General features: G+C 45.2%; 1 protein-coding gene across 3 annotated transcripts in view; it reads left to right on the forward strand.

The window, feature by feature from the left end:
• The first annotated feature begins 207 nt into the window (after positions 1 to 207).
• The window catches only part of MASP1 (mannan binding lectin serine peptidase 1), an 85231-nt gene continuing 68860 nt past the window's right edge, over positions 208 to 16578 (forward strand). For all 3 annotated transcript variants that reach the window (XM_031957443.1, XM_031957442.1, XM_031957444.1), the window contains exons 1-2: positions 208 to 416; positions 8510 to 8741. In XM_031957443.1, the coding sequence (XP_031813303.1) occupies positions 412 to 416; positions 8510 to 8741 (237 nt within the window). In that variant the 5' untranslated portion in view covers positions 208 to 411. The remainder of the gene's footprint in view (positions 417 to 8509; positions 8742 to 16578) is intronic.

Consider the following 16578-nt stretch of genomic DNA (forward strand, 5'->3'; position numbering starts at 1 on the left):
ATAGAGATAGAAAAAAAAAGAGAAAGGAGTGAGGGGGAGAGAGGAAAGTGGGAGAGAGAGAAGAGTGGGGGAGAGAGGAAAGAGGGAGAGAGAGTTGAGAGGGAGAGAGAGGAGAGAGGGGGAGTAGAGAAAGGGGAAGAGAGAGAGAGGAGAGAAGGAAAGAGAGAGAGAGAGAGAGAGAGAGAGAGAGAGAGAGAGAGAGAGAGAGGTCTGTTGCAGGCAGGAGAAGGCGTGACCTGAATGGAGAATGCCAGCCAACTCCCCAGACACACACAGGGCTCTCAGAACAAAGATAAGACAAAGAGTGGAGCCCAGGAGAGCCAGTCCCAGAACTGACACCGGGAAAGAGAGCCTGCAAAAATAAAGCAGGGGCTGGACTCTAAAGCTCCCAAGAGCAGCCAAGGCAGAATCATGAGGTGAGTGCCAGGGGTCCCCAGAGCTGCGAGGGTGGGGAGAGCAATCCCCTCTCCTCTCAGGGACAAGATCGCAGAGTGTCCGGGGCTGCCCGGAGGGGCCCCTCTGAGCGGCCGTCCCCACCGTCCAGGGAGGCTCTCCCTCTCCCCCGCCGAGCAGGCTGGCCCGGCTCTCCCAGGCACTGGGCTGGCGGGGCTGTCCCTCTGCTGGCTGCTGGGATGGTGCTGTTGGGAAAGCTGCAACTTTACACTGGCCACTTTTGCGGGGCTCCCTCTGGGAAGCCCCAAGCTCTGACTAAACCTCCTACACACACACACACACACACACACACTGCCCTTCCAGCTGACTCTGGCTGCCGCCTTTAGAAGAAGGTGCCTTCTCCTCTCTCATCTGGGATCTGTGGTTGCTTCCTCCTCTGAAATAAGCCGAAATTTGCCTCTCTCAGCAGTGCTGGGGTTGGGGGGGGGAATCAGGGGAGGGGGCTGCCTGTTGCTCCGTGTGTGTGTCGGGTGTTTATTTGTTTGGAACAGAAAAGTCCATTTCCCCGGTGCCAGCTCTTGCGGTTTCCCAATCCTTCAGAAGTTTGCCAGTTAAACCTCAATCTGAATAAATAAAACCTGTCACTATGGTACATAAAGTCCCCTATAAGTCACAGCCCCAGACAACTGGAATCGAGCAAATATAGCCTGCGCCTTTTTAGTGGATGATGCCCAGAGCACGCAGCAGGCGCCGGGACCCCCCAAAAAGAGCAGAAACTTCCAGGCAGCTTTGCTGACCTTGGGCTAAAGCTAAGGCTCTGGCGGGCGCTGAGCCCTCCTCTCCCCCGAGCCGACCTGCGCTCCCAGTTAGGGGCGCTCCGAGAAAACTCCCAGCTCATGACTTAAGCACCCCCGGGATTTTTCTAATAAGTTTGGGGGCTGCTTTGACAACCACCCCTAAAAAACCCCCAAATTCCACCGATGGGGCAACCCCCCAAAATTCCCATCCCTCCCCTCTCCCCAGCTGATTTTCCTTTCGATTGGGAAAGGCGTTAGAGGGCAGAGGACTAGAGCTGGAATGACCTTGTTCTTGCTGGGTTCCAGTCCCATTCCGGGCACTGACCGAGATCCGAAGCAAACCCTTCTCTCGGCTTCGGCTTCCGTATTGCTAAAAGAGCGATCAAAGAATCAGAGCTAGAAGGAAGTTGTCTCATCCCAGTTCCCTCCTCTTAAAAACTGAGGACAGAGAAGAGACAGTTAGGATTGTCGATTTATATCTGGAGCAGACCTGGCCCAACACCCTCATTTTACAGAAAAAGAAGCTGAGGCACAAGGGAGCATAAGGGACTGACCCAAGGTCACTATGGAAAAATCGAAAACCGAGGCATAAACGCTCTTTACAGACCTCCTGCTTCCCTGATAAGGGCTGTAGTAATTCTCTTACCGAGGCAGGGGGTTCCGATGATAGAACTTGGGCAGAGCCCTTTGCAATCTATGTCACTGGGAGGTATTATCCACAAAGAGACTCTAAGGGAATTGGGAGCACGCTCAGAGCCAGAAACACCACCGTGGCTACACGCAGGTTAGGCGCCATGTGCCCTCTCAATGTTTGTCTAGACCCTCTAAGATAATAAATTATAGAAAAATCAGCAACATGTGGTGAAGCTCCCCATCCAAATCTCTGGGACCCTCCCAGAAGCTCTCCATCCAAATCTCTGGGACCCTCCCAGAAGCTCCCCATCCAAATCTGTGAGATGCTCCCAGAAGCTCCCCATCCCGATCTGGGGTATATAATATTATTCATTTCTACAGTGCTTGGGTCAGTCAATTCTTCCTTCACTGCAGCTAAGTTCAGCATGGACAGATCCATCACTTTAAAAAAAAAACTTCATTGGCATTTGGACCTCCCAGGGAAACTAGTCCCTCTACCAATGCAGATCAACACTGGTTTTCAGCCTAAAGTCGCAGAGGTTGGTTCAGTTGAAATCATTTAGGTTTATGAGGTGCTTTCCTCACCACAGTTTACATATAGGGAAGCTAAGGCTCAGAACCTCAAACCCTAGAAGGGGCTCAAGGATTTCTGGTCTAACTCCTTTAGTTGATAGTTAAGGAAACTGAGACATAAAGACTTTACCCAGAAATCTCAGAGGCGAAGCTAGCTTCCCAAACTTCAGTGATCCTCCCATTTTAGCTTTTTGATGCTGCTGGGCATTCTTTGTCACTGTCCCCTATACCTGGAACTCTCTCCTCATCTCTGACCACTGACTTCCTGGGCTTCCTCTAGGTCCCAACTGCAGAAATCCTTCCCTGGCCCTATTAATTCCAGTGCCTTCCTTTTGCTAATTTTTTCCTCTTCATCTTGTCTATAGATTGGCTTTTAAATATGTGCATGTTTCTCTTGTCATGATATTAGAAGGTTTTGTATCTTTGTATCTTTTGCTTAGAGCAGTGACTGGTACACAGTAGGTGCATGATAAATGTTTTTGATCGATTGGTTACCTCTGATTTAGCCTGTTTGTGCAAGTAGCTGCGGCAGAGGCAGGATCTGAATGCAGATGTTTCTGAGTCTAGGTTCAGAAGTCCTTTCCCAAGTCCTAGGATGCCTCAGTGGGAGGCAACAACCCTTTAGCTGAGGGTACTAATGAACAGGAAAAATCGTGTTCCTTAAGCTAATTTAACTTTTCTAGATTTAACCCCAATGGAATCACAAAGGGGAGCCAAAAGTCTGACCCTCTGACTTTTCTATTGGATGAATCTGTTTTAATACGTAGAAATAAACAAAATCTAAGAACCTCAAAGACAGGAATTGTTTTTGTTTTTAGTCTTTGAACTGCAAAGACAAGCAACATATCTTGTATGTGATAGGTGCCTAATAAGGGCTTATTGAATCGATTTGACTTGATTGGGATGAACAGTGGTCTATATATATGAGCTAAAACCAAATGAAAAGCAAAACACTTCAGACAAAACAGGCTTCAGACCAAGCCTGTTAGATGACAGGGAGGGTCTGGCAAGTCTGGGTTCCTGGCTTCTCCACAGAGTAGGTTACCTGTGTGACAATCCAGCAGTGGGTAGTGCAGTGAACAGAGTATGATCTGGAAGGCTGAATTCAAATCCTGAACAAGGTTTAAAGGTCTACTTTTTCCATTGCTCTTTTTTCCAAGTCATGTTGTCAGGACTTTGGTTTCCCCAGCCCATTTTGGTGGGGTGCTTTACATGATACTCTGTTTTAGCTTCTACCTGAGGCTTTTCCAGGTCCCCGCCATTGCTATATCTTCCTCTCCCAGGTTATCTTGTATCTGCTTTAGCGAGTAAGGTATGCATACAGAAGCATAGATTATCTTCTCCTATAAGAACGGAAGCTCCTCCAGGCTAGGTTTCATTTTTGTCTCTGAAGCCCTAGCACCCAGCACAGTGCCTGGCACATAGTAGGCATTTAATAAATGTTTCTGGCTTAATAGTATATTATCATAATGTCATCCTATAAAAAAAAATCAAAGGTTGTCGGTAAAGAAACCGAGGTTAAGTGACTGGGTAAAAACTACCATAAATGTAAAAATTGTGAGTATGAGAATGAAACCCTGGTTTTTCTGTCCCTCCCCTTTATTTTGATAATGGCTGATCTCACCCTTCTTGGAAATAAGAAGGAGAGGGATTTTGTACCTCATCTCCCCAATTCATCCCAACCACAGAGAAATGTTCTCTCTTCCAAGGAAAAAGACGGTGCCCGGTGTATCAGAACTGGGACCCTATCATTCTCTCCAAAGACTCTGGTTGGATTTTCTCCCTGCTAATAGAGAGCAGCTGCTGGAGGCTGGATAGACAATGCCTTGACTAACAAGCTCAGACATTTGAGGACAGGGAAAGAGGAGCTGGTGGTGAATTACTGTTGGCATTTACAATCCTCCTTTGCAGCTTAAAGCAATTTTCAAAGTGTGCACCGTGGCTTGTCTTATAGTGAAGGGGCATTGACTTAGAACTCTTTAAAATCATTATGAGGATATAGAGCCGGGGAAAACAGAATGTCATGTGAATCGATGTCTTCCCACCCACTTCACCAAAATGGGCTGGGGAAAGCAAAGTCCTGATGACACGGCTTGGAAAAGAGCAATGGAAAAAATGGACCTTTTGACCCTGTGCAATTTGGGTCACGATAGTGAGTCAAGGCTGATCCTTGAGCCAAACCAGTATGTAGGACAGACAATGAGGAAGGAGATGATATTGACGATTCATCCATAAAGGGTCTCCCATTATGGGTCATCAAAGGCAATGTGGCCTTGGAGTCCTGAAGACCTGAGTTCAAATTCCACCTCTAACTGATTGTGTGGTCCTGGGAAAGTTACTTACTCTCTGTTTCATCCTCTGTAAAATGAGGATAAGTATCTGTTAGTATCCATCAAGTTTGTTGGGAACCTCAAATAAGATGCTATATACAACATGCTTTGCAAATTGGAAAAGATTATATATTATTATATATTATTACTACAAAATCCAAATACTGAATTTTTTCTAAATGTTGTAGGGGATGGAGAAGTAACACCAGAATGTTGCTTAGGATTTGGACAAGAGGCTGGAGCACAGTCCTTGGAATCACAAGTTAAAAGTTCTGGGACCATAGCCAGACAGACATGTAACTTCCTTCCTCCGTTCCTCCAGAATCCTCACTCAAAGATGTGCTCTAAATTATTGACATTCTATGATATCATTAGAGATCATAATTCTAGACCTCAAAGGGCCCTGAGAAGTCAACTAATCTAGCCCCCTCACCTTACAAGTCATACAAGTAAGAACAGGAAAGATTTGAATCAAAGTCATTGTCCTTTCTAACTATCGTGTTACCTCTCTTGGAAACTGACTTATTGGTTAAATGTCACCCTTACCATCTTCTCCCCTAAAACTCAATTCCTAAAATATGTGTTAAGCATTTACTGTATATAATGCACTGTGCCAGGCACTGAAACTACAAATGCATTGAGAAAATCTCCCCATCTTCAAGGAGTTCCTATTCTTCTGACAGTTATAATATGGATGCACATAAGTATAATGCAAAGTAATAAAAAAATTTTTTTAAATGCTTTAATCTTTACATCTTTTTTATTTATTTGGCCAAAAATCGGACATTAATAATAAAGCAATTCAACTGTTGTTTTTCTTTTTTTAACATTTTTTATTTTGAATTCCAAATTCTGTCCCTCCCACCCACTCCTCCTCCATGCATTGAGAAGGCAAGCAATATGATATCCATTATACATGTGAAGTCATGCAAAATATATTTCCATATTAACTATGCTGCAAGAAAAAAAGAAAGTGAAAAAATATGCTTCAATCTGCACTTAGAGTTCATCAGTTCTTTCTCTGGAGGTGGATAGGATTTTTGATCATGAATCCTTTGGAGTCCTTTTGGAATTGGCTGAATCTTTCAAATTAACCATCATTACAATGTGGTTGTTTGTGCAAGGTTTTTCTACTTTTATTCACTTTACTTTGAATCGGCTCGTACAAGTCTTCCCAGGTGTTTTTTTGAAACCACCCTCTTCCCCATTTCTTATAGAACAACAGAATTCCATCAATATCCCACGCCACAGCTTGTTCAGTCATTCTCCCCTCAATTTTCAATTCTTTGCCACCATGAAAAGAACTGTTGCAAATATTTTGGTAGATATGGATCCTTTTCCCTTTTCTTTGATCTCATTGAGATACAGTTCTACTAGTTTTATAGCCCTGTGGATGTAGTTCCAAATTATTCTTCAGAACAGTAGAACCAGTTCACAACTCCATGAGTGTAGCTATTTTTCCACATCTCCTCCAGCATTTGTTATTTCCCTTTTCTTTCATGTTAACCAATATGATAGGAGTTAGATGGTACCTCAGGGTTGTTTTAATTTGCTTTTTCTAGTGTATAGTGATTTATAGTATTTTTATGTGACTATAAATGGCTTTAATTTTTCTGAAAAACTGTCTTTTCAAATCCTTTGACTATCATTCGCTGCTGTTCAGTCATTTTTTCAGTTGCATCTTAATTTTTGTGATCCCATTTGAGGTTTTCTTGGCAAAAATACTGGAATGGTTTGTCACATCATTTTCTAGCTCATTTTACAGATGAGGAAACTGAGGCAAACGGTTAAATAACTTGCTTAGGATCACAAAGCTAGCAACTGACTGGAAGAGGAGTCTTCCTCACTCCAGGCCTAACATTCTATCCATCTTGCAAGAAGTTTAAAGATGAATAAAACTGTTGGTGGGAAGGGAACATCGAGAAAGATTAGTACAAGAAGGAGCATCTGAATTGTATTTAGATGGAAGCCAGAGATTCTGAAGAAAGAAATGGGGAAGAATTACCCTCTAGACATGGAGAGCAGTTTTTTCGAAGGCAGAGAAGAAAAATCAAAATGATGATCATTTGTTGGACACTCAAAAGTGTCCCCTGTTTCCCCATTGTCAGTCAAGATCGGGGCTCCTTCCCCTCAGCTCTCAGTTTATCCCTTGGACTAGTGACCATTCTAGAGCACAGCTCATAAAAGTGCTGCCCCCGGGATGAAGAGCCTTTGTTATGGGGACCTCCCAGAGTCATCCCTTCAGACAGCCAGACCCAACCCAAAGGGAATCCCTTCTAGAGCATCCCCAACCTAGCCAGCCTTTGTCCGAAAGCCTCCGGGTCTCTCTCTCAGCCAGAACCCTCCGGTGCAGCCCTTCCCCTTGGTGATCTGCCCCAATTAGGACACCCTGCTGAAATCCTACCTTTTGCAGCTCCTCCTCATTGCTCAGCTCTGCCTCCTGGGGCCAAGAAGACCTAAGCTGATCCCACTCCCTTATAACAAACCTTCGGTTATTAGAAGATACCTGGCATATGCCCTCTGAGAAGTAACTCAGCTCAACACACATGCACGTGTACACACTCACACACACACACTCACACACACACTATATCACACATACTCTTTTATACATACACACTCACACACACACACGCACACACACATACACACACACACTCACACACATTCATACACACACTCACACTCACATTTGTACTCACACACACATACACACACTCACACTCACTCGTATTCACACACACATGCATGCACACTCACTCACACACACTATTACACACACACACACACACACACACACACACTCTTATCCAAGTCAGGCTTGAGTCAGCAAAATCCACTGGTTCAGGCTCATGACCATTTAACAATTATCAAAAGGAAAGGAAGCTTGTTTCACACCATCAGGGAAGCTCCTTAGCCAGGAGTCACCAGGAAACTTCCTTGGTGGCTCGAGCCTTAATATCCTGGCCCGGATCAGCATCGTTGCCTTTGAAGGAAAAGCTGGCCCAGATCATCCAGAGTAGATGCTTCTCCCACCATACACGTGCACAGACTTCCCAGAGCATCACAACTCAGAAAAGCCTTGAGTTCTTTGCAATTATCATATTTGCAAAGCACCATGAAACTAATGTGACCCCAACCAGACAAGAGAAGAGAAGCGCCCTGAGAGGGGCAGGGAGAGCCAGCAGGATGGCTTAGGACAGGAGAGGAGGGGAGAACGGAGGACCAGAGGCCTGGGCCGCTGCCCCTGGGGAGCCGTATCACCAGCAAGGCAGCCAACCTTCCAGAGGCTCGGTGTGCTCAGCTGGGGACAATAATCCGGCCCTTCTGACGTTGCTAGTCATTTTATTTTTGTTTTTTGTGCCTGTGTCTTTCTTGACAGAGGGAGGTCTCCATGAGGAATTCTCTCTTGATGCCTGTTAGACTGTGCTCTATAACCTGGAGTTTTAAGAACTGCCTGCAGGGCTGAAAGGCACCCGACTTGCCCAAGGTCCCACAGTCCACAGGCAGCCATCCAATCCTCGCACCTGAGCTCAGACTATCCTGAGTCTCGGACTGGCCACAATATGCTTCCTCTTGGCTTCGAAGGGTTTTTGACAAAAGCTTATTGCATATCATCGATGTGGACTTTTATTCTTATTTTCTGGACTTAGATCAATGAGATCCCAAACCAAAATCTCCTTCTAGCCAGCCCCTGAAGGTCAGCCCAAAGCTCCCTTTCTCCATCACTTCTCCAGGCTCTCAGAAAGCCCCTGACACCGTGTGCCCCTCCCTGTCTTCCAGGGCCTTCCTGCTCTGCTGCTCCCTGTACGTGTGTCTGCTCAGAGCGGCCGCCAACATCGTGGAACTGAACGACATGTTCGGGGAGATCCAGTCGCCCAACTTCCCCGACTCCTATCCCAGTGACTCCGAAGTGACCTGGAACATCACAGTGCCTGAGGGGTTCAGGATCAAGCTGTACTTCATGCACTTTGACCTGGAATCCTCCTACCTCTGTGAATATGACTATGTGAAGGTAAGACTCTCCTGCCCGGCTGCCGCCTTAGACCAAGGGAGGGGGAAGGGGGTCTCTCTTCTTTGGTCTCCTCTTCTCATTCTACCCCCATTCCCCTTCTGGCAATCCCTTCATTTTGTCCCTTGTTTCTCTAGGGACTGCCCCAAAGCAGGGACTAAATTATCCTCTTTTCCCTCCTCCTTTGGAATATCCTCTTAGCCTTGAATAGGCAACGCATGTACTCATATTTCCAAGCTAATGACCAATGTGGCCTTCGTCATAAAATAATGTCACAGATTTGGAGCTTTGGCCCCTGAGGAGAAACTCTCCAGCTTCATCCGTTGCCTTCTATTACCCTTGACGAGGGAAGTCTTTTTAAATGGGCATCTCTAGACGTGTGCCAGACATGGGAAGGGAGTTCCATGACCTACAGCTGAAGTCTAGTCAGGTGGCCACTACCTGGATGAGCCAGTATTGATCATTAGAATGAGAGAGAGAGAGAGAGAGAGAAGGAGGGAAAGAGAGAGGGGAAGTCAGTCCCTCTATCCTTATAAAGCCCTCTACATATTTCATGTTCTTCAAGGTTCCTATTCATTTTATCACTCATTTCTTCATTTATTGAGCATCTTTTATGACCAAAGGATTGTGCTAAGACACAAAGGTGGATAAGATATGGTTGCAATACTCAAGGAATAGCAACAAAGCAAACAGACAATGATCTGTAATATCTGGCAAATGTGTACGGGTTCGAGGAGGGGGGAGATGTTGAGAGGAGAGAACTCAGGGGAGGTTTTATGAAGGAGATGGCATTCAGTCTGAGCCTTAGATACCAGATGGAAGATGCCGGTGAGTTGCTAAGTATTAGGCAAATTGAATATTGAGGCAGCCTTTACCTTGCTTAGAACTCAACAAATCATTGTCATAAATAGCACATTTGGCACTTGGACAACATTTTCCCATGTAAACAATAGTAGTCAGCTTCCTAGTTGAGCTACAAAAACGCTTAAATCCATAATGGGTAGCTGGACTTTCCACAAATGCCCTTTTTGGATTGTGGTAGCATAGGAATGGGGATAGATAAAGACCATACCATGGAGACCAAGCCCTGACAGGTCCTGTCCGGGTAGAAAGGGGAAAGAGAATAAGCCTTTATTAAGCACCTACTATGTGCCAAGCACTGTGCTTAATGCTTCACAAATATTACCTCAGATCCTCACAAAGACTTGTGAGGAAGGCACTGATGTGAAGCTCATTTTACAAACAAGGAAACCAGTGCTAACAGACTTGAAGCGATTTGTCCAAGTCACAGCCAGAAAGTGGCTGAGGCTGAATTTGAACACTCATCTTCTGAACTCTAGACCCAGTGTTCTAGCCACTGAACCACCTTGATGCCCAGTGGTAAAGGCTTAACAAGAATGGTCCAAGGGTTTCCGATGCCAAGGAGAAGCCAAGTGCAGGGCCTCTTCCCCCTCTCCCACCTACCCTGCTTAACAATGTAGTCCCTGCTCCTTTCAAAACTCCCTCACAAAATTGCCATTTGCTCAGTGAGTGGGCCTCTTGTCAGGGGTCAGAGGGAAAACAAGCGGATCAAATAATGTACACAATGTATGGATAACGGAGGGTGCATTGACCTTTCCAGGGGTATTTGTCTTTTTGAAAGATGACACTGTTTAAACCAAGTAAATTGAAGTTGAGAGAAAGAAAAAGACAGAGAGAGACTGACAGACAGAGATAGAGTCAGAGAGACAGAGAAAGAGACAGAGAGAAGAGAGAGATAAAGATGGAGAGAGACAGTCAGAGAGACAGAGAGAGAAAGAGACAGAGAGAAGGAGAGATAGAGAAAGATGGAGACAAAGACAGAGACAGAGTCAGAGAGACAGACAGACACAAGAGACAGTGACAGAGAGAGAGATAGAGATAGGAGAAAGATAGAGAAAGATGGAGACAAAGACAGAGACAGAGTCAGAGAGAGAAATCCACTACCTTCTGCTACAGAATTACTTCTCAAACCCACTCTCAAGATGAACATCTTGTTTCACCTTTGTCAATCTTTTTCCGTTTAAACCTCTGAATCCTTTCAGGGTGAGGAATGACTAGAGGACCTCTTCCAACTTGTGACTTTATATTGACTCAGCCAATGGCAGAGGGTAGAACCAGAGGCCCTACAAGATCTTTATAGGTTCTGGACCACCCAGCTAAAACACAAGTCCTTCTCTCGGAGACTTTATGATGGAATCTCCATGTTGGCAGAAAGGGGCCCGAACATTTTCCAGTTTCGATTTCCGAGTGAGGACGGAGGGCTTATAGGAAAGTACTGATGATTAACTAGTGGCTTTCCCCAGTGAGGGCCAGGCAAACAAAATTCTGGGAAGCAAGCTGTGCTCTCTCCAGTGGACTTTGCACCAAATTATTGAATCCCAAGCTGAAAGGAAAACTACAAGCATGATGAATCCCAGCCACACAGATCCCTATTGTTTTCCTCCGGTTTTCTTCAAAGGAAACCTTGTTTTGATTTGGTATCATCTGCTTTTAGGCAGACATCATGAAGGAAGACAAACAGAAAAGAGAGTTGACAGAGAGACAGAGACAGACAGAGAAAGACAGAGAGACAAAGAGAACGTACTGAGCGTTTACGATGTTTCTGACACTGCTAAGTCCTGAGGACACAAATAGAAGCACCCACATATAAGCCTTTCCTTTTGTCCCTATGAAATTTCATCTTATTACATTAGATCAAAGAGATAAATTTAAGCTTCAGATCAGGGACACCTTCCTAACAATTAGACTGATTCCAAAGTGACACGGGCAGCCTCTTGAAGACGAGCAGAGATTGTTGACCTCTTGACAGATCTTTAATTCCAGAGAATTATGAATTACGGCGATGTATTTCCCACCCATACCCTCTCCACCACCTCCCCACACCCATGCTCCAGTAGTTTTTGAGACTGATGCTCAACTTGGTTCTTCCTCCTGACATTACTGGGAAATTCAGTCCATTTATACATTGTATCTCTCCAGTGGAATTAGAGGCAGGGAATATTTTCCTTGTGATTTTGTATTCCTAGCCTTAGCGCAAGACCCAAGGATTAAACATCAAGTTTTAAGACAAATTTCTGGGATTTAGGTTGTGCTCATTCTGATGGACTTGAAACTGCAAGATTAGATCCCTCATCTAGTGGGAAACCAGAGAGACCATGGTGCTCATTGTTTGGATTCAGTCAGTGCTATGTGCAAACAACCTCATTTAAGAGGGAAGATTTTTAATCTGTGTCTAAGGCTTTCTTGAAAGGATTCCTTCTCATCATCACATTGTATAACTCCAGCGTGGTGAATGAGCCTGAAGTCCAGAGAGTTATCAATTACTCTCCTGTTGACAGTTTCTTCCTTGTTAATTCTACCAGGCTTGCGACCATATGTAAACCTTCATATATAATAGGCTTTCCCGGTAGGAGTCTTTACAAAAAGGCTGGATGGCCATGTGAAGGTCCTATACAGGAGACTGGGGGGGGGGGTTGTATTCAGGTCCAGACTACATGCCCTCCGAGATTCTTACTGGGGGACTCTGGTAGGGTACGATGCAATGTAAACATTATAAAAATAAATGCTTCTCTGAAGCTACCAAACCATTCATCCTCCATACGTATCAAGCCCCTACTGGTAGTCTGATTAAAGAGCATTGGATTGGATTGGTTTTTATCAGATTGGTACAAATCGGAGCAAAATAGATTCATTTTTGACATGTGTCCCTAGGGAATTGACAAGTCTTTGTTTATTGATTGATTGATTGAGGAATGGATTGGGATGACATGGAAAACAGCTTGATCTTTTCATGATCTTTTCATGAAATCCTAGATTTTAGTCCTGGCTAATAAGAAGCTCAGTTTTTCTACTTATCAACTAGGTGGTTGCTGGCAAATCTTTGAACCATTTTGACCTTCAGTGTTCTCATCTTCAACCTTGTAGAGTGAATCAGGAAGACCTGGTTTCAAACCTGACCAATAGTTTCTAGTTGTGTGAGCCTGAACAAACTGCTAAGGCTCCAGGTCTCCCAGGCAATTCTCTAAGATTATAAGCTGAACAAGTTCTGGTCTATGTAGATGAAAGGAGTTTCCTCAGTGAAAATTCCCTACACCAATGAAATCACAAGTCTGAATCAAAAATAGACCTAGAGATTTACAGTTTCCAAATTCAGAAGGTTATTGTGAGAAAAGCATCCTAGAATTAAAGGCGGAATGGATCTTAGAAGCCACTGGGGTCAACCCCTTCATTTTACAGAGAAAGAAATGGAGCCACAGAGATTGAACAATTTGCCCAGCATTGCACAACCACCAATGTCTGGCGTGGGATTTGAATCCAAGTTTTCCAGATTCTGCCTCTGGCTTGGAACTATTCCCCACTGCTTCCTTGAAGCAATTTTGTTGTCAAGCTAATGGTGGAAAATTCCTTCAGACAAACCTCTTCCTTCTTCTCCCTTCCTCAAGCCAAACATAGAAAGAGCTGTACCCACCCGATGTTCCATGGATTTTGTAAATGATAGAGCCATGAGGGAAAATTCACTGTCAGAGAGAGGATGCTCAGCTTAAGTGTGTGGCCATTCCGCCATTTTCAGATTGAGCAGAACCGTACACCCCTTCCCTTCTATCATGCTGGGAGCAGTAGCTGAATCCACTTTGGTCCAGCCTCCTGTGAATGTCCTCAACGTCCAGATCTTCAGCCTCCCTTCTCTCTTGCTTGATGAGGAACAGAGACCTCAGCACATCAGGAAATGCTAAATGGAGAATGTGAGTGAGCAGAAATCATTTGAATTTTTCTCCTCTGTTCCCTTCATGCAAAATAATCTTCTCTGGTAAGAAGTGCTGTCTCATCGACTGGAGGTCAGCCTTCCACATGGGACACTCCAAACACCCCAGATCCTGGCCCAGAATGAGTACAAATGTGACTCCTATTTCCAGGTTCTTATAACCCCTCTCCTTCACTGAAAGTTATCAGAAGCAGGGAGCAGATGTGGGAAAGTCCATGCAAGGGGAAAATACTGGTCTTTGGACACAATGCCGTTCCTTTCTTACTCAAATGATGTGGAGGCAGACATTTGTAGTAAAAAGGGAGGATGGAAAGGAAGGATAGCAGACTTCTGCCCTAGTGTATTGGGCAGGTAAAGCTCTTTCTGTGTTTGGTCTGAATAAAGGAGAAAAAGGAAAGTATCTGTCATTCTGTCTGTTGGAATCATTGGTTGTCAGCATGACAACAAAATTGTTTCCAAAGAGCAGAAAACATCCCCTACTCCCAGGCTCATGTACAAGTGCAAAGTACAGTATCTAAATCCATAAGTGATGGGTGACCCGTAGGGCTTGGGGAAGGGAGCACTGGGGGGAGTAAATGATATTAGTGACTGACAAAATAGCAGTAAATGCTTTAAGATTTACCAGAGGCTTTATCCACATTCTCTTGCCTTGGGAGATGAGTAAACCATTGAGGAAAGAATGACTTCTTCCTGTTTTCACAGCTAGTAAACACCTGAAGTTAGATTCTAACTCAGTACCTCACGTCCACAAGATCCGCTCTCTATTCACTTCTTATTCATCAAATTCAAACACCAGATTGCTACAGACCTTGGTTGCCCAGGAAAGTTGACCACATCTGTCAACCAGTTGTAGCCATGAGTCGATCCAGTAGCCAACACAGGAGCCAGGAGCTAGACCAGAGGAGGGGATGAGGTGAAGAACATAAAGATGGAGTCTAAAAACCAGCGGCATTCTTGCATTTCAATTTGTATCAGGGACCCTTTGGTCAGTAACTCCACTAGACTGTGTGTCGTGATAACAGGGTATTCAGTGGGCACCCCTTTGTCGGGATAAGTTGAGTTAAATAACCACAGAAGTTGCTAAAATGCTGCACTCCTATGACTTGAGTCTCCATTCTCATACTTGGGAGAAAATCACTTAACTTTATTGGACCCTTAATTTCCTCATCCATAAAATGGGAGTTATGGGATCTCCATTTATGGAGAGACTCAGCAACATGAGGTCTTGTTTTCCCATTAAATACCCCAGTACTTAGCTCCTAAAGTAATTGTTTAATGAATGGTTTGTCATTCATCCATTTGCTTATATAAGTTGACAAATACTTAAGTTCTTCATAAAATGCTATGCAATCGTGACACGACATTATGACATGGTTCTGGTAAATATTCTTCCACTTTCCTTCTACCATTCTTCATGGCTCAGTTGGTACTTCTGCCTGGTCTTCCTCAGCAGCTCCTGCCCCGGCCACCTAAAGTGTTTTCTTCACCCTGGGATTTTCCCAGAATCCATTTTTCTCCATCTCTCTTGCATCCCCCTCAGTCCTCCATCCCCTACCCTACCTTGCTTCATACTTTTCAGTGTATACGCAGAACAAGAGCTCACCCAGGCAAGGGACCATCCTTGTTGCCACGAGAGGCGGTGTGGTTCAATGAGCCCTGCAGAGTTCTAAACTTGGAGTGAGGAAGACTCAGATTTAGATCCCAGCTCTGCCACTTAGCGCTGAGTCTCTTTGGGCAAGTATCTTCTGGCTTTAGTTCTCTCCTCTACAAAAAGGGGCGGTTGTAGTCAACGTGAGGGACCTCCGGTTTGACATCCATGAGTCTATGATTTGTGTATCCCTGCGCCCAGCATTCATTTCATAAAAAACCCATCGCCTGAGCTCTCGCGGGCAGGACGGGCTCCGTTTGGTTGGGCTGGTTGGGTTTTGCTCTAAATTTTCCCTTTCTTTGGCTCCCTCACCCTGGCCCGACGCCAGGCATATGGAAGGTTAGGGTTAGAGGCGGCTTCAAAAATGTTTGTTGACTTGGCTCGATTTGGATGGGATTAGCGGGAGAGCGGGGACTTAGCATAATTTATGGCTAACTCGGAGGCTCTTTGTGGGGCTGTTTTTATTTGTCCGTTTCTTCCTGGAATTGGCTCAAGCTGTGAAAGAGGGATTAGGCTGTTCTGCTTGGGCCCAGAAGTAGGGCTAGGAGGAGCGGGTGGAAGTGACGGGCGGGAGAACCTGGGCTGGAAGTCAGGAAAACTCCCTCCCGGCGAGGTCTGCGAGGGTGGCCATCCACCAAATGGAGCTTGGGCGGCCGGTCATCGCGAGTGACCAGAGGGAAACTGTGTCAGGATGAAGGAGCCCCGTGGCCCCTGAGCTCCCTTCCAAGGTTTAGGAAAGCTGGCTCTCTCAGCCCTCTTCAAATCAAGAAACTCACCAATCATCGCCCTGTTCCGACCTCTCCATCTGTGGGGATGACAAAGATGCTGAGGAGGAGAGTGTTTTAAGCCCCAACTCTGTCAGCAAAGCCAATAAAAGCATTGCTCTCAGCAGCTGCATCTTATAGCAAGAAGAGCCTTGGTGATGGGGTCCTGGACAGAGAGAGACACTGAAGGATCCAGATAAATCAATGGTGGGATGTATCAATGATGGACCAGAGTCTTTCTCTCCCACTAGGAAAGTAAGAAAGGGGATACAGGGGCTGATCTTTAAAGGAAAAGAAAACCTTCTGCATCTTGAGCAAGAACAGACTTGGTGATGGGGTCCTGGACAGAGAGAGACACTGGGGGATAGCCCTCCCATTCTTACTCCAAGGGTCAGATAGATCAATAATGGGTCAGAGTCCTTTTCTCCCCGTAAGGAAGTAGGAGAGGGGCCACAGGGGCTGATCTTGAAAGGAAAAGAAAGATTTCCAGTCAGAGATGAGCAGTGAGTTCCAGGCATGGAGAAGGAGAGGTCAAGTCTTGTGAACAAAGGTCCAGGGAAGAGTCGGGTCTCAATTAGTCCAAGGCCATAAAGGCCAGCTGGAGGAGTTTTCATGTCAAAGTCCGATCAACAAGTATCTGTTATC

Source organism: Sarcophilus harrisii, chromosome 3, assembly GCF_902635505.1.
Source record: "Sarcophilus harrisii chromosome 3, mSarHar1.11, whole genome shotgun sequence".
In the NCBI taxonomy this organism is placed as follows: Eukaryota; Metazoa; Chordata; class Mammalia; order Dasyuromorphia; family Dasyuridae; genus Sarcophilus; species Sarcophilus harrisii.